The sequence below is a fragment of the Aedes aegypti genome, chromosome 1 (genome assembly GCF_002204515.2).
Source record: "Aedes aegypti strain LVP_AGWG chromosome 1, AaegL5.0 Primary Assembly, whole genome shotgun sequence".
Classification (NCBI taxonomy): domain Eukaryota; kingdom Metazoa; phylum Arthropoda; class Insecta; order Diptera; family Culicidae; genus Aedes; species Aedes aegypti.
This window is the reverse complement of record NC_035107.1, coordinates 213282635-213307880: the sequence shown is the minus strand read 5'-3', so window position 1 is coordinate 213307880 and position 25246 is coordinate 213282635. Positions and strand designations below refer to the sequence as shown.

General features: G+C 37.3%; 2 protein-coding genes across 2 annotated transcripts; one reads left to right on the top strand and one right to left on the bottom strand.

Moving 5' to 3' along the window:
• Positions 1-372: 372 nt before the first annotated feature.
• On the top strand, positions 373-10467 carry LOC5576287 (delta(3,5)-Delta(2,4)-dienoyl-CoA isomerase, mitochondrial). Its single transcript, XM_001662527.2, has 3 exons — positions 373-634; positions 689-733; positions 9537-10467. The coding sequence occupies exons 1-3, from the start codon at positions 586-588 to the stop codon at positions 10394-10396; spliced, it is 954 nt and encodes a 317-aa protein (XP_001662577.2). The 5' UTR covers positions 373-585; the 3' UTR covers positions 10397-10467.
• A 34-nt stretch (positions 10468-10501) lies between these two features.
• On the bottom strand, positions 10502-23483 carry LOC5576288 (transcriptional adapter 1). Its single transcript, XM_001662528.2, has 2 exons — positions 22578-23483; positions 10502-10721 (listed from the first exon to the last, which is right to left on the bottom strand). The coding sequence occupies exons 1-2, from the start codon at positions 23372-23374 to the stop codon at positions 10595-10597; spliced, it is 924 nt and encodes a 307-aa protein (XP_001662578.1). The 5' UTR covers positions 23375-23483; the 3' UTR covers positions 10502-10594.
• Between the last annotated feature and the right edge of the window lie 1763 nt (positions 23484-25246).

Genomic DNA, 25246 nt, shown 5'->3' with positions numbered 1-25246 from the left:
ATCTTCCCAATAGAAAAAAATCTATCAATCTAAAAAACAGTCAATCGGAAGCAACAGTAAATCCTAAGACACAGACACTAAAAAAGTTTATAGGTGCAAAGAAACAGTCAATCGAAAGCAATAATCAATTGAAAAAAAAAACACTCAAACGAAATAAAACAGGCAGCCAAAACAAATCAGTCAGATTTCAATAATAAGAAGTTCTAAATTTAGTATCATAATATGCTCGGATTTCGCCTGTACTTTTTCATAGGTTGCCTTTCACTGTTCATTCTCTATCTACCATTGCATTCCCTATACTAGACATACTCACACCATACATCTCATCCAATGTTTTTGTACTACTCTGCCTTTACATCAATCTTCACTGCACTTTGCTCGGTCCGCTCGCCCGCATACAGAGACCACCGTCCAAACAGCTTAGTCAGTTATCTACAAGAAGGAAAAGTAGACCTAGACGACTTTCATCATATACAGGCATACGGTCCACGGATCAAAGTCCACTATCTGTGAAGAGTCCATTGGGGAGCTTGCTATTGTATTTTTACTAATTTGTTGCATTTATTTTTCGATTTTGGAGTGAAAATGATGAAAAATTACGTGTCGGCTCTGCAGAAATCAGCAAAAATGTTGGGTAAGCATTGAAATTAGATATATACATTTGTGTGCTAAACAGTTTAATTTTCAGGTCATTCAACAGGCCCCGTATCCGCTTTAGTGAAAAATCAAGCCGGTAAGTCACGTATTTTGTTTGATAGTTTAGATTTAGGGATATTCGAACTTTTAAATTCGACTTCAAAACTTAGAAAAAAGTCAGTATAATTTGTCTTGAGAAAACACCTGAAACACAGAATAGTACCTAATGCAAATTATTGTCATATGACACATTCCACGCACATCTACGCCAAGATATCAAAAATTCAAACTGTGAAATATTTCCAATGCCATGCAGAACATGAAAGAAAATATGTTGAATTGTATAAAAACATAAATTTGATTGAAAATACAGTGAAAAACATACCTAAGTTTATATAATTTATTGGTGAGAAATTGAGTCATTAAGGTGAAGATGAATCGAAGCCAAAGCTCAAATTTTCAAGAGCACGGACTCAATTTCTCACCAATAAATTATATAAACTTTATATCACTTTTCAGGTATGTTTTTCATTGTATTTTCAATCAAATTTATGTTTTTATGTTTTTATGTTTACCTTAAACAACTTTTTTTATAAGAGCCCTGTATCATAGTGTATCAAGTGTAATATGATTGTATTACCCGTTAACTAGAAGGGTATTAGATGGCATTGTTATGTGCGGGTTTAATTTTTTCAAACGAATTTTTGATTCTTTGAAAACGTATTTTTTTCAAATAGTCACATTATTATGGTGTCGCGTTACGAAAATTGCCTTATCTTCGACATTGTAAAATAAATACTTGTTATAGAACTCTTATATTTTGGATTCTCTTCCTACTCGTCAAGATACGTGCTTCCATAAAAAAAGAATTAAAATCGGACCATTCTTCGAAAAGTTAGACAAGGTGCAAAGTTTTGGTGTCGCGTTACGTTAATTTTAGCCGTAAATTTTCAGGATGAAACTACAAATTTCAAAATGCTCGTTCTCAGCAATGCTACAACCGATTTTCGAAATTTTTGATTTTTAGTAGATGGAAATAGTTATACTAGCTTTCAGCGTTGGTGCCACCCCACTAAAACCCTCCCTGTTTTTGTAAAATGTGGGTATGTCTGTTTTCTTTTGTTTTTCACTCAAATCTGATCAAGTAGCTTTGGTTTTTAATGAATTTGTTGGCTAGTGACTCAAATCTTATCAGACAGGTGCCGTTTAGTGCAGAAATAGTCTCTTACATGTTGTGGAATACTTGGCTTCGATGGTAAACAACGTGGTTCTCCAGCGGATAATCCGGAACATCCGTAAAAATAATAAAAATAATCCAAGACAGTTTTTTTTATTGCAAACTCATCAGAACTCCTTATTGAAAAACGCAATAGATTGTTTGAATTGTTCATGGACCTAAGTGATCACGATAATGGCCTCTGAAAGACCCGGAACATCCGTTAAAATGGTCATTTCGTGAAAATCATCCTAGATCACTGCGCTTTTTTTTTCAATACATAACATAAATCAATTTCTAAACATAATGATGATGATTGGGATTGTTCTTGAATATAGGTGGCCACTATAAAGCTCTTAAGAGGATCTGGAGCAACCGTAAAAAAAGGGCATCTCGTAAAAATCAACTTAGACACGTAGTTTTTTTTTTCAAATCTTCTGGATGCTTTGTCATGACATTTATCTATGTTGACATTCATCCTTTACGTTGTATAATAATGAATTTGATTAATTTTGCAATAAACTTTAGTGATCCAGCTGGTCTTTGATTTCAATACAAATTATACTTCTTCTTCTTCTTTCTGGCGTTACGTCCTCACTGGGACAGAGCCTGCTTCTCAGTACTTCCACAATTATTAACTGAGAGCTTTCTTTGCCAAAGCCATTTTCACATTCGTATATTGTGTGGCAGGTACGATTATACTCTATGCCCAGGGAAGTCAAGGAAATTTCCTTTACGAAAATATCCTGGACCGACCGGGAATCGAACCCAGACACCTTCAGCATGGCTTTGCTTTGTAGACTCTAACCACTCGGCTAAGAAAGGCCCCCAATTATACGTGTATTAAATGTTTTATATGTTCTATAATTATGATTTTTTACGTGTTAAAAAAACGCACAGTGGTCTAGGATGATTTTTACGACCAGTTTTGCGGATCTTCCAAAGGGAGTTGTAGTGGTCTTGGAAAAATGTTGCAACTTTCTTCAGGGTTCACACCAATTTTATCATCAAGGTGCTTTTTAGATGGAAAGTTGTCAGATTCGGCTTTTGTTTTAACGTAATTAAAGAAATTTTTAGAACATGATTTCAATTCACGCTCAGTTCGTTCATTATACTCTTCAAATGCGATATCAATGGCAAGATTTATTTGATCGCAAATAATCAAATAATTAATTAAATTTTCATCATTTTTACATTTTTTGTATATTTTATGTGCCTTTTGCAGCTAAATATTGAGAGAAGTTTTGTAGGGTAGGTGTACCAGTTTTGGCCACCCTAAGGAAAAATATCGTTTATACATAAAGCGAACAACCTTTGGTTTCTGTCAATACATCAAACGAAAGCTTTCACTCCATGCTCAGCAGGGAACATATAAAAGCTAATCAGAAACTTTGTTTTTGTATTAACAATTGTGGTGGCAAATACTGGACCACTTGCACTAGTATTCGCCACGATTTAAATATCGGTTCCTGAATTCGCCACTTACGTTGTTTTCTTATGGAGGATGGCGAATCAGGAACAACATGGCAAAAAAAAAGGTACAAATGAGCAACAATTTTATTTTTTGTTTTTTTTTTTCTATTATTTTATGAGAAAATTTTTCGGTTTTCGAGAATTTTTACGTATCATCTTAAAGCAATTTAGCGAACACTTAACAATTGGCAACCATATATGTCGTAAAACGGTATATAATCTGTGGTGGCGAATAACTGGTACATGGCGAATACCGGTGCACCTTCCCTAATCTAAACAAGATTAATCTATCAAATTTGATTTTTTTTTTGATAATGAACCTTAAATCGATCTCCTCATATTAATTTGCATATCTATTTTACCCATCATCAGAACACCAATCAACCGTGTCTAAAATTTAGCTGCAAAACATCCAAGACAAGAAAAAGATTTTGAATAATTCATAAAATCATGTATTTGAAAAGATTTGAGAAATTAATTTAAATAATTTCCAAGCTAAACAGAAAATTTAAACAGTTAGCCTTAGTGTATTCTAACTTCAAGTTGATGGAGTCAACAAGCTAAATACGAGAAGAATCTTCAAACCTTCAAGGGCCGTACGCTGGGCTGGCCTGCTCCAAAACAATGCAATATGGGTATTTTTGGTGTAAGGAAGTAGTCTAGAAGCCAAAAATGATTATTTGAAAATCCAAGATGGCGGCCCGAAATTCAAGATGACGTCGGTTTTTTGATAGTTTAAGCGAAGTATGCACTTCAACAGAAAAGTAATCGCCTATCTCGATGCGTGGAAAATTTCTTGCAAGAAATGGCCAAGAAAAGCATTTTTCTTTGATCGCAGTACCAGCCCACTGATAAGTAGCCATGTTTTTGTAGTGAGCATGAAACTCAAGAGTAATTACTCACTTTGGCCAAATCGAATCAATAATAATTTTCCATTTCATCAAACTGTTTACGAGGCTCATCATAAAAAAAACATTTTCGTTCAGAATCAATATTTCAAGCATTTGCAACTGTGTGTCTGTTTAAATCAGCATAAAGTAGTATTAAACACATTTTCCCCCACACAATTTTTATCGCCATTCTAGAATGTTTGTCCCGAAACGACTAATTGTTTACTAACATTGAACTGTCTTGGGGAACCACTTCCCAGTGGGAACCGAAGATAGTGGCTCGTTTTTTTCCCATGGGGTAGTATTGTGGTGCCAGAAGCCTGCGCAGTACGCAGTCGAAAAGAAATGTCATTTCAAATGGAGCTCACTGTAGAAAATTTCTTGACCATTTCTTCCACAGAAATTTTTACTTTTCTTGAGCGGAACTGCATACTTAGCTTTAGCCCCTAATATGGGTACAGAGGTTACACTAGCATGGGTCACCAATAATAAAAATTTAAATCGTTACGGTATTTTAAAAATATTAAATTTTTAATTTTTTTTCGGAGCGTATTTTATTTTCCGTGTAACTAACGGAAAAACAGGTATGAAATGATTTTAATACCACCAGGCTCTTCTTTTGTGATAGGTTAATTGTAGAAAAATATAAAAGGTACGATTTTTTATATTACACGTTAAATGAAGCCCAGGCATTTGTAGGTTATATAAGAATGCAATTTTTCAAACAATTTCTAAAAATACAAAAAAGTTTCAAAAGTCATAAAAAACTTTTCTTATATGCGTGTTATGAGTCAAGGTAAAAGCCAAAAATAAAATCATTTTGATTTCCGAGCTACGAAAAAATACACAAAATTCCAAAGTGTGTGTACCCCGTCTAAAGGCGGGGTTGGGTATTAGAGGATTAAAATAATTATAACTTACATCCGAATATATCGAGATCGAATCCGAAGGAAATCAATTTGTAATGTTGATCCAGTTTGTTCTTCATCGTTGTCGTCCTCGTCATCCGTTCAAAAGCACAACGTAGTCCGTAGACAAAACATAACTTTTCAAAGAGCTTCTCGAATTTCCTTTCTGAAATCCTTCCAGAAATTGTTAAATGGTGAACAGGGATTGAATCCTGAGAAAATTGAGAGAATCTCTCACGTATCGCTCTCTGTAACTATCATAACATGCTGCACATTATGAGAGACTGTTTATCGTATACTGCTACAAGTTTGATCAGATTGGGGGGATAGTAGTGCATGACAAAACCCCTCTAAACATGCTCCAAGCCTGAGGGCTAAACTAGCCTATGTCTTGGCTATATACCAAAAATATGGACTCAAGTTCGGGTCGTCTTTATTCCTAAAGCAGGGAAAAAAGACAAAACAAATCCAAAATCGTTTAGACCAATAAGTCTAACATCAACAATTCTTAAAATCATGGAAAAGATAATAGACGAATACATAAAGTCAAAATACTTACAAACAAATCCTATCAGTAAATATCAATTTGCTTATCAACCCAATAAGTCTACAGTCACAGCTCTTAATGAACTGGTTACAAAAATAGAATCCACGCTTCACAGGAAAGAAATAGCTCTTATGGCATTTCTGGATGTTGAAGGTGCGTTTGATAATGCGTCTTATAAATCTATTGAAAATTGTATGGTGAAAAGGCAATTCGATCGTTGTATCAAAATATGGATTATGAAAATGTTGAATGATAGAGAAGTATCTGCTGAATTGGGAGAATCTTCAATAACAATAAAAACCACTAAGGGATGTCCTCAAGGAGGTGTATTATCCCCTTTGTTGTGGTCGCTTGTTGTTGATGATCTCCTCATTAAACTAGTAGAAAAAGGCTTCGAAGTTATTGGGTTTGCAGATGATGTGGTAATAATAGTTCGTGGAAAGTTTGATAATATAATCACTGACAGAATGCAATCAGCATTGAACTGTACTTGGCAGTGGTGTCAACATGAAGGGTTGAACATTAACCCATCAAAAACAGTTTTGGTGCCGTTTACTCGCAGAAGAAAGATTACTTTAAAAAATTTGACTATAAACGGATGTATTTTACAATATTCTTCCAATGTTAAATATCTAGGAGTAATACTAGATAGTACTCTCAATTGGAACTTACACTTAGAGCAGGTAATACTCAAAGCCACAAATGCTCTATGGGTGAGTAAAAAAACTTTTGGTAAAAAATGGGGACTGAAACCAAAAATGATTAATTGGATCTATACGGTTATAGTACGACCCAGAATAGTTTATGCTTCACTAGTTTGGTGGACAAAAACAAAACAACATATGGCCCAGAGAAAGCTTGGAAAGTTGCAACGCTTAGCCTGCATGGCCATAACAGGAGCAATGCACAGTACACCATCAAAAGCCTTGGAAGCAGCTCTTTATAAACTTCCGCTACATCAATATATACAGAAGGAAGCTGAAAAGAGTGCTCTAAGGCTGAAAAGAACTCATACATTTTTAGAAGGCAATCTTTTCGGGCATCTCAGTATACTGAAAGATTTTCCAATAAATCCATTGGTAGTAATGAACGAAGACTGGATGGAAAATAGGATGAACTTAGATATACCATATAACGTGGTTGAAACAAACCGCCAAGTATGGGAATCAGGGGGTCCGAATATCTCACCAGGATCGATAATTTTCTACACTGATGGCTCAAAAATGAATGATAAAACCGGGGCTGGAATTACAGGACCAGGTATTGATATTTCAATACCAATGGGAAGATGGACCACTGTTTTCCTTGCAGAAATTTATGCCATTCTAGAATGTGCATCTTTGTGTCTGAGAAGGAAATACAGGTATGCACGGATTTGCATATTTTCAGATAGCCAAGCGGCGCTGAAAGCTTTAAAATCATTCACAAGCCAATCAAAACTGGTATGGGAATGCATAACACTGCTAAAGCAATTGTCCGTTAAGAACCAGGTTAATTTATACTGGGTACCAGGCCATTGTGGAATTGAAGGTAATGAAAAAGCGGATTTACTTGCAAGGAGAGGGTCAAGTGTCCAGTTCATAGGACCAGAACCCTTCTGCGGTGTATCCAAATGTTTAATACAAATGGAATTGAAACAATGGGAGGATCAAATGATACAGTCAAACTGGATTGCAACAGAAACCTTAAGGCAATCAAAACTGTTCATAACTCCAAATAAAAACGTTACGGAAAAACTTTTAAGTTTAAACAAAAAATCTTTAAGCATACTTATTGGACTTCTCACAGGACATTGTCCGACAAGATATCATTTGAATAAAATCAATCGATGTCAAACTGGTGTCTGTCGGTTTTGTGACTGTGAAATAGAGACCTCACAACATTTGCTCTGTGACTGTCCAGCGTTATATGTACGTAGAAGACAATATTTCAATAAGGGCATTTTAAGCCCTTTTGAAATTTGGTTAGAAAATCCCAATCTGGTTATTGGTTTCATTCTAAGAATCATACCGGATTGGAGTACTTCACATCATCAGTCAACGGCATTTACCCCAAATGGTAATTCGTCGTCCTGAAAGAATGCAAATTAAATAGGGGTATACCACAATAGATCAAACTCATGGTCGCAGTGGTTTTAATCCCAACACCAAAAAAAAAAAAAAAGCCTGAGGGCACTATTGCTATTGGAAGTTCGTAGATTGTTTATCGTGCCAGTAAAGAAAAACCCCTATCCCCAACGGTAAACAAGCGAGAAAAATGGATTTTATCATAGCTCTCTCTTTGGGGCTCTCGCTCGCTGCTTCCATTTATCAGACTTGTTACACCTTGCGATACAATGACGATCGTGGACCGCAACAGATGGGATGTTTTTCTTTGCTTGCTTTGATCGTGCTTCATACTCAAATGAGAGCGAATCCTGCAATGCCTGATGGTGAACATTGAACACAAATCTGAGAAGCGCGCTCTGCCCCAAACATAACGACAGAAATGAGAGGAGGAATATGCAAGTGTAGGGGAATTCGGGGTAAAACCGACACCCTAAGCTTATTGATAAAATTTGTGTACTTTCGCTTGTTAAACGAACCTAAAATTGTTGTAGAATCACATATTGGTTATAAATCTATCAATCCTTGCGATCGCTGGATGATATATTGAGGTTATATAGTGATTTAAATCAAATTGATATTTCATCATTTTCAGGTGAGACAATTGAGAATGCGGGTAAGATCGACACCCTGTTGGGGTAAAACCGACACATGCACTTTGAATAGAGTTTATGCGTTGTGAACATCACCATCACGTGGCATATTAAAAAGAATGCTTTAAGCATAACTTTAGACTTTTATGACCCCTTCCTCTAAAGGATTATACACATATTACGTAAATTATTGAGGAGAGGCTGAAGATTCACTAAATATATGTGAAAATTTCAAATGTCACATGCTAAGATTATAAAATTGGGGTGAATACGCATGGATATGATTAATTTGTGTTCATGGAATGTTTACGAAGATGAAGTTGTGGCGAATGATTGGTTTTAAAAATAAATACTGTTTATTTTAACAAGACAGAAAAGTGTTTTTTTTTTCAGTTGTTGAAAACTGTCGAACCGTTGTAAATAAACAATAGGATTAATTTGTGAAAACATTTCAAATTCTATTTATTCTTCGATTTCAAATGAGACAAATTTCTCCAAGCTTTATCGAATAAGTTGAAACGTGAAACATGAAAATATATTTTTTTATTACTTAATGATAGCTTGTGGCAAGTCATATAGTGTCGTATTTTACATGTTAACAAGTTCGCCATCCATGAACTTCACTGGAATTTGAAAATAAAGACTCCCATAAATTACGGAGGAAGTGTTCCGACGAGAAAGATTCCCTGAAGGTAGATTATGAAGCAAAGAGAGGTGTCGATTTTACCCCAAATGAAAGTGTCGATCTTACCCCGAGTGGATATTTATTTTTCAATGGCGTTTTCAGCTATCGAAAAACCAAAAATTAGATTCTCCTTCATGTTGTATGAACGTAATAATAGTAAATGATGATGTAGACGCAGAAAAAATAATGATATTTTAAAAATTTCACACGCGAAATAGTTAAAGAATAACAGCGAAATATTGCAACTGCTGTTGCTTCTATGTTATCCAATATGATTTTGTTGTTTATTTTGGCAGTTTATTGGTAGAGTCAGCTGTAATGTCATCCGAACCACAACATTTCACAAGTAAGGATAGAGCGTGGTGGAAATTGCATGAAAATCTGCTCAAAACATGAAAAATTGAAGGGTGTCGATCTTACCCACAGTGTCGGTTTTACCCTGATTTCCCCTACACATTTAATGCTTTCCTTATTTCTTTCCAGTTCGTTCGCTATGTTCCGCCGCCAACAAGTACAACTTCGAAACCCTGAAGCTGTCCACGCCGCAACCGTTCGTGGTCCACGTGGAACTGAACCGTCCGGATCGGTTGAACGCCTTCAACAAGCGCATGTGGATCGAGCTGGGCCAATGCTTCAGCCAACTGCACGACGATCCGGATTGTCGGGCCATTGTCTTGTCCGGTGGCAGTGCCAAGCACTTCACCGCGGGAATCGACCTTTTGGACATGATGAAACTAGGGCAACAGTTGGGAGAGATCGAAGACATCGGGCGGAAAGCTAGGTTGTTCGAAGGACTGATAAAGCTGTATCAGGACTCGATCAGTTCGTTGGAACGGTGCTACAAACCGGTGATTGCGGCGATTCACACGGCTTGTGTTGGCGCAGGAGTGGATCTGATTACAGCGGCCGATGTACGGTACTGCACACGTGATGCCTGGTTCCAGGTGAAAGAAGTGGACATCGGAATGGCAGCGGACGTGGGAACGTTGCAGCGATTGCCGAAGGTGATTGGCAGTCAGAGCTTGGCCCGGGAGCTTTGTCTGACGGCCAGGAAATTCAAAAGCGACGAAGCACATGCTTGCGGATTGGTTTCAAGTGTGTTCGAGTCACGTGAGGAGATGCTGAAAAAGGCAATCGAGCTGGCAACGCAGATTGCGAGCAAGAGTCCGATTGCGGTGCAGGGAACAAAGAAGAATATGGTCTATTCGTTGGATCACACCAACCAGGAAGGGTTGGATCAAATCCGAGAGATGAATATGGCCAATTTGCAAAGCGAGGACTTTATCAATGCCGTGATGGCCCAGCAGAGCAAGGATGAGATGCCGGTATTTTCTAAACTGTAGATAAGTTATGTAGGTAGAAGTGCTTGCGACTGTTTTTCATATAATGGTGATTCATATATTGATTTACCGGCTTTCTTTTCTGCTCTTTTGATATCATATCCGAAATTCCGTTAAATGTCTATTTTAATTACAAGCTAATTAAATTTAAATGACTTAACACAAAGAGGCAACATTACTTACCGCACAAGATCTAACTATTCAAGAGAGCAAACTCGATATTCGTTCCATGTTCATCGAATACACGGAATGCGATGGAATGATGTTCCTGTTGAGCAGCGTCTTGTAAACGTCGTAGACCGTGATCTTCTTGATTTGGTTTGGATAACTGAAAATAAAATAGTTATTAACCTTAGTATGAAATTAGGACACATTAGGTTTTATTAGATCATTTAAACAGCTCGCAAAAATCAGTGTGTTAACCGATTTCAGATCTATTTGGCATATAATGAAAGACACACATCTAGTTTCAGAAACCCTCCGGAAGATTTGGATTTGGTCACTCGGGCCACCGAAAATCTGCTACAAGTGGAAAAAATCCCTTTAGAGACCTTAATTTTGACAATCAGTAAATTTCGCAACCAATCGAGTAATCTCAACCGTCCATTTCAATAGATATTCACGTTGACTATGAATAGTTTTAGTTTTAGTTTTGTGTATTCACGTCAGTGCTATTCGGTAGATGAATATTTTTGCATAAACATTTTCTGAAATAGGGAACATTTTACCGGAGGGCATTCACTGAAATTTTCGGTCTAGTATGGTCCATGCGGATTCGGGTTCATGAGGTTTCGAAATGTGGCCAATCTGAACAATTTCTTTTTCCTCGGTATTATGACAGAAAAGCTAATATATGACGTCCAAATCTTAAGATTTACGGTTTTGACGTAGAACTACGTCTTCTTCTCTATACAGGAGTGAAATTGGAATTTCAAAACCAAGAGTGTTACGTTGGCATGAAATATTTTAAACGTTTATAACTTTTTGCTGGCTTAGCGAAATTCCTTGATTAGCACCTCAGTCGATAGACAAGGCATCAAAGATTCATGTCGTTAACTTACTGAATCCCAGATACCTGCACACAAAGTTTAATAACTGGTGTATAACAAAACGTAGATTTCAAGCAAATCTATAAATAGGAATGCTAGAGAAAAGTTGACGCCATTTGCTTTTCACTCTCCGCTTGGATCGCATCTCAGCAAGCAACAGATCGGCTTGCTCTGACCGGGCGTGCTTCTCAGGCACAGACATCGATAGCGAAGGACCCCCCGCTTGTCTTGCTTCGCTCAAACCAAACTGTCGAGCGAGCGAGAGAAGATGCCGTCTGAAGCCAGAGCAGGCCCATGGCACGGGACGACTAGCGTAGTCAACATCTCCATGTGTTTACTCATTTTCGGGTAATTTGAATCGAGAGTGCAATCAGAATGTGAAGTTTTGTTTGATGTTTATGATCCATAATCGAGCAAGTGTCGCAATGCAAGTGTCGCCATAAAATCACTAATTGCTTCAAGGCTTGCAGGATGCCTTTTAATATTTGCTCTCCTTCCAAAACTATCGAAATGTTGAATGTGCTTCAACTTTTTGGCACATTATTAGCTGATCAAAAATTGATAATCAAACCATAGCAAACAATTAAACAAAACAATGGTCTTTAATTTCACAGTTCTTACAACTGACAGTGGGCGCCCGGGACATCCTGCACTGAAACAAGCGTTGAAGTAATGAGAACCATGAACAAGTTTTTAAATTTACTATTTCAATCACGATTGAGCTATCAAGAACGCTTTTTATTTGCGTGTTTGTCCCTCTAAATCCAACCGCATCGATAGCCGAGCGGTAAGCGCTCGCGCTTGACAATCGCAAGATCCTCGGTTCGAATCTGGCTTGCTGCAAGTTTTTAACCATGGTATAGTAATTTTAACTGTCGTAATGGTACCATGGTAAAATTGAATGCTCAAAATATTTGAAATAAATGCAAATTTAGTCTGCACAAATCAAGTGGCGTTGTGTATTTAATTTAACCCTCTAATATAGTATTTTCAACTGCAACGCTGCACAGTATTTCGATAGGCCGAAATCGTGAACTTAATTCAGTAGCACTCTTAAACGTGATTTTTCTGGAACGGTGTCTTCGGACGAAAATTTTCTAAAAATATAGCGCATATATTGACGGTAAATGTTAGTTCGCAACTTTGCCGTAGGCGGCGCTTTAAAATTAAAATTTCTGAAATGACGATCTTTAAATAGGGTGTCTTCGGCAAAGTTGTAGATAATTTAAATACAAACAACTTTGCCGAAGACACCTAGTCTGTATCTAGTCACATTTCCAAAATATGGAGGTATTTTATGAACGACCCCCAAAAAACAGTTTTTCTTGAATATTATGAAAATGTGAGGTTTTCGGTAGCAACATTGTTCTGCAAAATTGTGTAAACAGTTAAAATGAATCATTTTCTCGAAGACACTAAGGTTCTAAAATGTAAGGGAAAGGAATTATAGTAATTTAAGTGCAAATATCAGTCACTTTTCGGGGTCGTTTATTTTTTCGGGTGGCAAGTGGTGGCAGATGAAACCCATTGGGATTAAAAATATATCATAAATAGTTTTCAATGTCGATAGTGCCATGATTATCCACGAGTATCCCTTCCTGTTAAGGGGGCAGGATTCGTCATTGATTTCGGAATTTTCAAAAGCAGTTTTTTCGTTCAAAATCCAAAAAAAATACACGAAAATGTGTTCACTGTATTCTATTCTCCAACCGAAACACAGTGAACGCATTTTCATCGAATAATTTTTAGATTTGGACAGAAAAACTGCTTGTGATTTGGAATGGTAAATATGAATATATGTTTTGCATGTTGTGTGCAATGTTTGATGCAGAAATGAAAAAATAAAGCAGCTGCCACTAATTGAACACTTCGAAAAAGCGGCTTGCAACGAACAATCTCCGATCTACATTAGAACGATTTAACAAACAAACATTGGTTATTTGGAAGAGAAATGGTTTTTGTTGATTGACATTTTCAGGGCTGTTACAAAAATCTTAAAATCGTATCCGCGAAAATCGCGACTTCAAAAATTCGATCCGCGTCTAGGAACTCCGATCCGCGCCAAAAAACAAAATTCTGTTTCATTGAATTCTTTAATACTCATTATAAATATTGCGTAAACGTGCTTGATCAAAAACTAGTTTTTAGTGGTACTAAATGATTATTTTCGCGTTATCTTAAAGTATCTACCACTGAGCAAGACAAGTTGTTATATGCATTTCTGTCAACACTAAGGGTAGAGTTAAATGATAAAATATTTTAATCTACTCCAGTTGCGTCACTAGCAGGAAAAAAGGTAAAAAGCGGAAAAATCCAATAATTCGAGTTTTTCATGGAGAAAATCGTATTCAACAATATCACTCGAAATTTATTTATCATCAACATTTCAATATATTTTTTGTAGAAAATGGTGCTATTTAATATATGTTAGTGTCACTACAACCAGAGAGGAGGCATAGTTTGCAACTATACTTAACACAATGCGATATGATCTTTGCATACAATAGAAGATGCAAAATGTAGTTATTAATGATAACTTAAAAAAAACATACACAGTAATTTTTAGAAGCATACAAAATCGAGAGCGGACAGGAGAGATGAGGACAGTTAAACAATAACTTTAGAATGCATGGCCATTCATTTATGCTTATTCTGCGCGGCGTGTGATTCGAGACGAGTCGCTCTCATCTAGGGTGACGTGAGACGACTAATGTTAAACAAATGGGAGCGAGTCGACAATTGTCACCTCATTCGACTCGTCTCACATCACACGCCGCGCAGAATAAGTACGATTGTATGGGAACTGTTTTTATTTTTATAAAACTTCAAGTCTTAATACTTAATCAATTTGAGATAAAAAGACAAGATTGTTTTAATAATTTAATATTTAAAAAAAAAATGTTTTTATGGAAATTGTTACATTTTTTTCGAGACCGTAAAACGGGGTATCTTTGATAATGCGGGTAACTTTGATAGTGCGTTGCCCACCACATACTAAACCAAATATCATACTATATGTTAATTGGTTAAGTAAAACGAATGCAAAACTAAAGAATATTAGTATGACACTTCATGTAAGAGCTGTTTTCATTAGAATTGAGAACATTTGAGGCTTTTTATTCGAATTTAAAAAAAATGAAACGATTTTAGCATTTTTGAATTGCTTACAAACAATCTGTTCTACGGTCACTATTTGATGTAGTTTTGAATAGTTGGTCACTTATATTTGACAGCCTAGTTATCATAGAACTTGAGTATGGTATCAAATCTCTTAGCGAAAAGCATTTTCATAAACTGGCTAGAGGTATACAATGCCCTATAAATGTTACAAATTTCATTCAATTTTGTTCGATTTATACTCCATTATGATTCTACCCCATTACCCCGAATGCCATTCCCCAGAATGCCACCACCCCGAATTCCATTACCCCCAATGTACCATTACCCCGAATTCCATCACCCCGAATGCTTTTTCCCCGAATTTGCAATTATCTTCACATGATGATATTGATGACATTTCCCCATGATATTGGAATTCGGGGTAATGTCATTCGGGGTGATGGATCATTCGGGGTTTTGGAATTCGGGGTAATGGCGTTCGGGTTAATGGCATTCGGGGTAATGGGATTCGGGGTAATGGGGTAGAATCTCCATTATCAAAGTTACCCCAAAACAGAAAGCCGACTTTTGATTATATGAAAAATTATATATCCATTCAAAATAAATCTTTCGGCAATCTATCAACTGCAATCGATATCTAGGATGCCAGTACTTATTTTAAAAATATAAACTATAATTCTTTAAAACATCATGCATAAATATTCAAGTTTTCTTCGAAAAAAAAACTATCAAAGTTACCCCGTTTTACGGTAATATTTATTAGTCTTTGGCAGTACATTGGACTATACATTTAAAAATCTCTCGACGTTTGACACAAAATGTTCAACTCTATATGTCCATCTCTGAGCCACCTAAAAATCAATTTTGATGAAATTTTAACAAGATCTTATTTATATATTAAAAAACAAATGGTTTGTTTTTGTACAAGTTAGGAACAAAGGCTACTTTTTTAGCAGTTTGAGTTGATGTTGAGTTGATTTATGCAAAAAACGCAAATCGGTCAAAAGTCGACATGGGACTGTTATGCGATTATGGGCAGATAAGACCTAGGTGAAATCGCTCAAAATGACAGTCGTTTTTATATCATGCAGCTGATTGTGCAGTGTGATTTTTTGAATTTTTCTTCACTCATCGGTATTCAACAGTTTTCTCCAAAGTAACAAATTTATAAATGATCCATTTTTTATTACAAAATTGTTGCTGAACAAAAAATTACCAAGCAAAACTTTTATTTTGAGCGATCTCACCAGGTGCTAACTTTTTAACCGGTGTGTTGTGGTGATTCAATCGCTGCACAGAGTGTCCGCATATTATCCGTACAAGGCTTTGAAGGCATGCATTTATGTAGTCCAGCTGAACAAATTTAGCATACCAACACGGTTTAATATTTTGACATATTATATTCATGATTTTTAGCGGATGAGAAATGTACTTCAAACTTACTGGATTTGAATGGTATATTTTTTTATTTCCAGTTTATCTTAAAGTCAAGAACCCATAGATCGCCGTCAATAGAATAGAATTTTAGATTAGGGTCATTAAGAATTTAAGTCTCTTGATTGACTCGCGACTCTCAAGAAAAATGACTCCAAATAAAATGAAAATGATTTACAAATAAATCGTTACTGCTTTTTTAATTTCCCTGAACAGTATTTTTTATATCAGTGACTACCTATACTAATTGAAATTTACTGCTCTCAAGGAGAAGACTTTAATTTTCTGTTTTAAATGGAAATTTCCCAATTATGAAATCACGACTGTATGTATATAACTGCAATTTTTGCCGCATGATTTGGGAAATCCGCGATTTTCGCGACAGAATTTTATTCACCCGCGATTTTCGCGCTTGGCTGGCCAAATCCGCTACAAATCCGCGAAAATCGCGAAATCCGCGAGAATCGCGAAATCCGCGAGAATCGCGAAATTCGCGCCTGTTGTAACAGCCCTGCATTTTAAGTGTTTTTAAATTGAAGTAAATTTAAACAATTGACAGTCGGTATATTTTATGGCTTCAGTGCTTTCATAGTGAATAACAGTTTAGCAAACATCAGAGAATGTCTATTTCTGAACAATCAACGAACTCTATGTCTAACATTCTGATAGAAGTGATTTCTTTTGTGACAATTTGCAAGCGACAGTGAAACTTTGTTTAATAACATGATTTATCATAATATGATGGTTTTTTTTTGTTAAGAATTAAATATTAAGAATGCGCAGTAAAATAATGTGTTTTCATTAGTCAGAGTAGAGAATTCTTTATTTAAGTGAACCAGCCTCGGGCTGAATTTCCCCATAATAAAGAGTCAATTAAATAATTAATTTAAGTGAAACATTGTGTGCATTCAATGTGACAGTTATAAATGATAGCCTTTTTGTCTTGCTTTTTGTAGAATTAATTTCAATGATATAATGTGTCAACTTAATTTGTAGAAAAAAGAAATCCATATTATGACTTTCCAAATACAGTTTCTTAAATAATCAAAATAGGTTGAGAAACATGTATGCTGAACTAACAAAAGGAGAAACATAAATCAATAAACTATAATAATCTCAAAGAAAGTTGTGCTCATATATTGAACATTAAAAGACAGGTGGTGGAATAGCTTATTCCAAATTACTATTAATAATCATGATAATAAGAAGATGTAATGACAGAGTGCAGTCCCAGTATTCCTGAGTCTGAATGGATAGCAAAAATACTCTTCATTGTACATCAATGCATATTTATATCAATTGAGAAAATAAGAACACGGAGAACACCAGCTTAAAGAATACACTAAGTCATTTAATTTGATTATTATTTTATCTCTATGTAAGAGACTTTTGGCTCAGGGCTAATTAATCTCTGAGTTTTCATATAATTTAAATGGAAAAAGAGTACATTTCAGTAAATTTATAAGAATTTAACATCGATTTTCTTGACTGCTATAATTTTCAGCGCTTTTGTTTGTATTAATGGTCAAATAAACAATTATTTCTATCTGCGCACTTGTGACTCTTCGTCAAACGATATATTCTTCATTGGGCCACTAGTTCTCAATAAATAGTCTGTGTTTGTAGCTGAAGCCGGTGTAAATTGTCGTTATTTATTGATGGTCCATCATTACAATTCCAAATGACTATTGCGATTGTACTCGTTTAATATTTTATTTCATATTTCATTTGGTATTTTCTAGGAAAATGTTACATTGTTTTCAATGTATATACAAGCAGTTATACAGAGTTTATTTACTTAAAAACATACTCAGCAGCTAAGGATTCGGAAGAATGACATTGAACATGTAAAATCAAGATTAGAAAAAAATGTTAATACTGAGCTGAAGAAGAATTAATATATAACATAGATTTTTGCCGTAATCGTTATAACAAAAATAATATGAAATTAGTACTTTAATGCGGATGCAGGAGTATATTGAAAATAATTATAAGTACGATGCGTGATATGAGGTTAATTCGTCAATTAATTTTGGTGTACAAAAATTACTATGGTCTTACTTTGCAAATGGCAGATAGGGATATAAAAGTTCGGTCCATTTCAATAATGAAATGAAGGAATATTGTGAACTTTCCAGTTCCAGCTTTTAATAAATAGTAGAGAGTTAAAGGAATACTAAATGTAATTCCGGTCTGCTTCTCCGAAAGAAACAAAGAGGATAGTCATCCTGGTCTATTTCTGAAAAAAAGAACGTAGGAAGATTGTGGAAGTTCGGCCCATGAAGATATGAAGGAATAACACAAATCGTCCGGTCCGCTCTTTGTCAAACAGCAGAGAGTAAAGGGAACACCTGATTCCTGTCTACTTCTCCATAAGAAACGAAGAGGATAGAAATCCTGGTCCGTTTCTATAACAAGAACGTAGGGAGATCTTGAAAATTCGGGCCATTTCTAGGAAGAAATGAAGGAATAACACTAATCGTCCGGCCCGTTCAGTAGAGTAGAGAGTGAAGAGAACATTTTGAATGATTCTGGTCTACTTCTCCATAAGAAATGTAGAGGATAAAATAATGCTGGTCCATTTCTGGAAAAAGAACGTCGGGTGTTCGTGAATATTCGGTCATGCTCATAAGAGATCCGTAGGAATAACACGTATCATCCAGTCCGTTACTTAAAAAAAAAACATGTTAAAATTGCTACTGTTCAGTCTTACATGAAACGTAGAGGATGACAATCCTGGTCCGTTTTGAGAGTTATCTTCACTGGGTCATGATATACTTCGAAAAAACACAGCATGGCGATAGGCGAACGATTACGACCTATGATAGATACGCAGTGTCAAACACGATGAAGAAAATCAGAATGGTAATGGTTATTGATCCTAAGGAAATGAAAAAGAATGTCCATGGCAGACTGAAGTTGGAGATACAACTCAAATTGACATACAAAATCAGAGTTATCAATCTAGAAATTAGGTCAACTTATTATTTCACTTTTATTAAAGACAAGGAGAGATGTAGTAGGTAGGGACATAGAAGTCTCTAGGTTGCGAGCACGGTAAAAAAACAAGGTATGGACCGATGCATGAGTTCACTATCTGACGTTTGAGCGGTGCCGTGTTATTTACGTGACCATGGCAACTAATGAATTCGGCACCGCTAAAACGTCAAATTAGTGAACTCGTGCACAGGTCCATTTACGTGACCATGGAAACGAGTGAATTCGGCTCCGCTCAAACGTCAAATTAGTGAACTCGTGCATAGGTCCATGGACCGATGCACGAGTTCACTAATGTGACATTTGAGGGGTGCCGAATTCACTCGTTGTCATGGTCACTTAAATAACACAACACCGCTCAAACGTCAAATAGAGAACTCGTGCATCGGTCCATTATACTCCGAAAAATGACATTTGGCAGTGACGTCATTCCTATCGCAAACTCGAACGAGTGCAAAAGAAAGCAAGGCCTGCTCTCCTTTACTATTCTCAAAGCCTCATGCTTGACGATAGGAATGACGACACATGTTTTGATGGAAAATCGTTGTTTACACGTGGGAATAGCCTACATTGTTGTGTCTACCGTGGTTGCGAGAATAATAAATGTCGCTCTTGTTCCGAACAGCATAAAAGTAAGACTTCTCGCATAATCTGAGATAACGCCCTAAAAGCCATTGGTAACCATTTCTCGCATAACTTATGATCTCGCCCTAAAAGCCATTGGTAACCATGTGTGTAGCTCGTTGTTTCTGAGCATTTGAATAGATTTACACGTTATTTAACAACTCTATGATGAAGAAAGGATCATTCTCTACCTGCCGGTGGTGTTGGTTTGGATGCTTATTCATTTATTTGCTCATAAACAACGAGCTACACACGTGGTTACCAATGGCTTTTTGGGCGTTATCTCAGATTATGCGAGATTTGTGTAGCTCGTTGTTTCTGAGCAAATGAATGAATAAACATCCAAATCAACATCACTGGCAGGTAGAGAATGATCATTTCTTCACCATAGCGGTGTTAAATAACGTGTAACTCCATTCAAATGCTTAGAAACAACGAGCTACACACATGGTTACCAATGGCTTTTAGGGCGAGATCATAAGTTATGCGAGACTTGTTTTGGCGTCTCTACAAAGAGGAAGTAGTCCACAGGAGAATTTGCGGTCGAACTGTGAACGCGGTCGGGTGAGTCATTCTCGCTTTGTGGTTCACCGCTTGTTTGCGTTCACTCAGCCATCGTCATCGCCGCCGCAAATTTCATCGACAGAGCATCAGGTGCTAATCAAAGAATTTCGTTAAGCCAGCAAAAAGTTATAAGAGTTTAAAATATTGCACTAACATAACGCCCTTGGTTTTGAAATTCCAATTTTACTCCTGTGTAGAGAATTGTTATTTTAGTATCAAACTGAGTGGCATAATCAAATGCAAACGCATTCATTTTCCGGTGGTTAGTGCCTGTGCTTTTACTGTTCATAAGTCGCAAGGTGGAACTTTCCCCGAGGTCGTGTACGACTATGACAAAAGCCAGGGTCAGCTATTGGTACATGTCGGTTTGTCGCGGGTTACTTCACTGCAAGGACTATTTTTGTTAAACTCTACCAATTCTTTCAAGTTCCATCACGCCAAAGGCAGCAATTCTCCCAAGATGGTTAACTTGATAAACGAGCTGCAGCGCTTGGGCAATCATCAATTACGGACGCGTGGAGATGAACGGCGTGAAATACTGGACCATTGCGGCCCTGCCTGCACATTGATGAGTATCAATGTACACAGCCTAAATGCTCATGCAATGAATATTGCTACAGTCCAAATTCTGTAGAATTCCTTGCACCGTGTGAGACATGGCTAGACAGATCACTCCTCCGTTGACATGGCTGGCTACAGTTGCATAACCAGTTCAAACGCTCAGGCGTGAGAGCTGGAGGTGTGGCGATTTACCAGAAGGATATGGTCTTCAACGTAGCTGTTTCTCACACAATAAGCTTGTTTTTGTATATCGTATATATTGTAGGGTTTCTTCAGAAACCTCTAAGGACTGTTCATTTTATAAAGTGGACACCTTGTACATGCAATATATTTTTAATTTATTAATAAAATCGCAATCGGTTTTCTGTACATCGTTCGACTAGTATTGTACAATGTTGTGGTAATAAAAAAGTTACCAAAATAATAAAATTTCACACTTATAAGGTATTACGTTTAGAATGGTCGATTTTCTGAGGTTATCAAAATCAATGATTATATGAATTTGGCTGGAAAATTCGACATTCTATATTTTTTATTTAAAAAAAGACTTGTTTTTCGAAAGCATCATCAATCAGAAGCCTGTTAAAAAATATCTAGTGATTTTTGGAACAACCATTTTTCAGATATCATTAAAACATTTTTCATCGATTTTTTTCAAAGAAATATATTTCAAATTTAAGTGGACAAATACGAGGAGAATTTTTAGGTTTAAAATACGTCCTGGCGAAAGTACTAATATAGTATTATTATGAATAGTTACCTACGCCTTCATATATTTGGTTATTTGGTCCCCACGTCAAATTTAAAGCACAATAGAAAAACTAAAGCTTTATTTTTAGAAGACCTCTGAAAGCTCAATAACAATCATCAAAATTGGGAACACTGTTTCACTGGAATTGAATTTATTTTCCATGTATTATTTTCAAAATTTGTTATTCTGAGATTACCTATCAAAATATTTGGAGAAAAACGATTACAATTTGGTCTGGATCGATAAATATGCGAAAATGATTTTGAAAGTATGGGATTTTTTAATAAAAACGACCATAAAGAGTAAAATTTGTACCTAAGAATGTGATTAAAAGTCAAGATTTGGCTCTCTTTCATACAAATATAGTTTCTTCAGTAATCTAAACCAATTTTTAACACACTTTTTACTTTGCTTTTTTGCTGAGAGTAAAAAAATGCTGCAACAGCAAATTGGGCCAAAAGAAATAAATCATTAAAATGACCTAATGTCAGAAAATGGTGGAATATTATTGATGCTTTTGAAGCTCTGCCTTTAGTAGAATAGTAAAAGATACCAACATACAAGTTGTTCATAAAAATTAGGCCTTTTTTCATGCGAATAATAATTCTTAACTTTGACGAACAGTTTTTCTTTGGAGTTTTGGGAAAAAACTATTTAGATCTTCAACCAAAAGCATTTTGTAAGTTGTTATATTTTCATAACATTGTAGAATACTAGTTGAACGATGCGTAGAAAATCGATTGCGATTTTACCAAAAAATAACAAAGATATAGCATAAACAAGGTGTCCACTTTGTAAAATGAACAGTCCTTAGATTTTGTCAGAAGGATTCACTGCAAGCAGAATCAAGAAAAAGTGACTAAAATAGAGACCAACTCCGTAAAAAAGACCTGCTAAAAACCCTGAAGTAAGGCGCTTCAATGGAACTTTCTCCAGATTTAGCAGGTTCTTGTTGGTGATGAACTCCGAATCTCTCACAGGATATCTGAATGTGTGCCTTTCATTTAGGCCAAACAAAAGTGAAAATGGACAACTTACTTTTGTTAAGGACTAAGCAAGGTTAACATTATTGTTGGCTACTTACGGTTCCCCACAGGACGCCAGAAACAGCGACTCGCCGGGCGGTGGCTTCAGATAGCACACGGTCGTGATTTCCTTGTCCAGCTCCATCGGTTCGTCGTCGATCTTCGCCTTGGTCACCGTGTTCCGATTGAACGGATGCGCCACCGGGTGCCCGATGTCGTACGCAAACGTCCCATTGGCCGTCGTCCGGAAGTGCTTCCGCTTGGTAATGACCGCCGTCAGAATGTTTTTCAGCAGCACTTGCACCGCGTGGACAATCAATTCCACGGCATTCTCGTCCACATTCAGGAGACCGTTTTCCCAGGCGCCTACAAGCAATCGGCCCAGAACGAGACCATTGTCCGGGAGGAACAGCTCCTGGGCAGCATACCGAATTGTGGGAATCGTTGCACTCTGACTGGCCACCTGCTCGTAATCCACCAGTTCCTTCGGAATGAAATCGTGTACCGTGGCCGGTTCGAAAGTGGCCCGATCCGTCGACGACTTAGATGACCTCTTCCGCTTCTTAGAGCTTCCACTCTTGCTGCCATGGCTGGACTCTGTCCCATAGCTATTAATACTTTGCGGTGGTGAAACGGCGTCGATTTTGTTTAGAATCGCCAACAGGAACCGGTTGTGCAGGTGCATCTGATCCGAGCTGAACAACTTTCGGCACTCAAGATCGAACTCTTCCTTCAGGGTTTTCTTGCGGAACCACAGCTTCATGTTGGCCAAATAGAGCGGCCATTTTTCCCCGAGGGCCAGCATCAAGGTTTGTTTGGCCGTCAGAACCGGATCCACTTCCTCCGCCGAGGTCATTTTTGCACACTTTTTTGAAATTTTAACAACAGAATTAAATAACTACCAAACTCACTGAACTACTCTAAACAAAAAGTGTTTGGAAGATGAAACAGAGAAACAAACAAGATCAAAACAGGCGAATTTTTTGACAGCCGTAGCACGACGCACCCTCTGGTGGCGACTAGCTGGTACTAATTTAGTACAACTGTTCAGGGGGTAGGAAACTGAACTAGGCTTCTTGCGTGACAATTCTAAAGGGCCAATGATTAAAATGTGAATAAATAGATTCTTCACGGAGAAATATTTTTACCTAATTTTTGAGTTTACTTTACCCAAAATTAAATATATCGATTATAGTTTTAACCCAAAATCTCTGGGTTTTCTCTTTCTCCCACACGAATGTTGTCAAATATAGAGAGAGCTGCATATACCCAATGGGGGTTGTTCGTGCATACCACGAAGCTAAGCTATACGCCACCTGTATGTGAGCAACACCACCACATCAAGTCGGCACACCCCTGTTCATCGAGTGAGATAAACGCCCAAAACGTAGGTGAAGCTCATCATGGCGAACAACCTTCTTCCGGGACACCTAATATAAAAGGGGAATAGCAAAGCGACATCGGTCTCTTTCTCGCCGCGAAGCACCATCTCGACGCCATCACCGCAAGTGGATCAGAACGCCATACAAGCAGCAAAGTTTTGTGAAATCTCTAATTAAAATGTGAAATTGAATTTGACGAATTGAAAACTATTAGTGAAATAATATTTAGAACAATAAAATAATTATTAGTATTTGGACAATAAATAAAGTAGTGTTTCGCAATAAGTGTGATCGTGAATTGAATCCGCTATTCAAAAATCAAGAAACTACTGTGGCAATACTTTCTGGGAAGATCCGTTTCCGTTGCTGCTCGCTGTGCTCTCGACATATGGTCCTTCGAGCCGGATAGCGTCGAAACTCCGCTAGTCCGACAGTCCTGCGCCTGTGAGTAACCAAGCTACCGCCATTGTGAAGCTGCTGGTGAATTCCAGAAAGTTCTACCGTGAAACCGCCATCTTTCGAATCAACCGTTCCGTCGAAGAAGCACTCCTTCCGGAACCATTCTCGGCCGTACGTCCGGCCGACCCGTAGAACTGCTACGTAACCAATACAAGGCAAATTCATTGCCTCTAGGAGGTAATTGTAATTCCTATTCCGCTATTATTCGTTTTGTGTGGGTTACGCTGGTCTATAATTTACAGATCCACTTCGTGACGTCATCATGTCTACCGATCGCAAAATCAAGTCCCTAAAGGTGCGGCAGAGGAGCATAATTACATCGCTTAACCTCATCAGAATCTTCGTCGATGGATACGATGAGGAACACCAGGCCGACGAAGTGCCCGTCCGGCTGGAACACCTAACGAAACTGTGGTCAGACTACAATGAAGTCCAGAGCGAGCTCGAGATGGTAGACGAAGCTGCTTTGGAAACTCTTCTCGACGAGCGGTCAAAGCTGGAGACCGCCTACTATCGCATCAAAGGTTTTCTACTGGCCCACAATAAACACGCACTCAACGAAAGTCTCTCTCCGATCAATCAAGCACCACCTCAAGCCTTCCCGTCTGCATCGCAAGTGCGATTACCGGACGTTAAACTTCCGGTGTTCGATGGCAAGCTGGAAAATTGGCTCAATTTCCACGACTTGTTCGTATCGCTGGTTCACTCGTCCACCGCTCTGTCCAACATACAGAAATTCTACTATTTGAGGTCGTCACTAGCAAACGAGGCGCTACAGCTTATTCAGTCCATCCCAATCAGTGCCATTAATTATCCGGTGGCATGGAACCTTCTGCTGGACCATTTCCAGAACACCGATCGGCTGAAGCAAAACTATGTGGACGCTC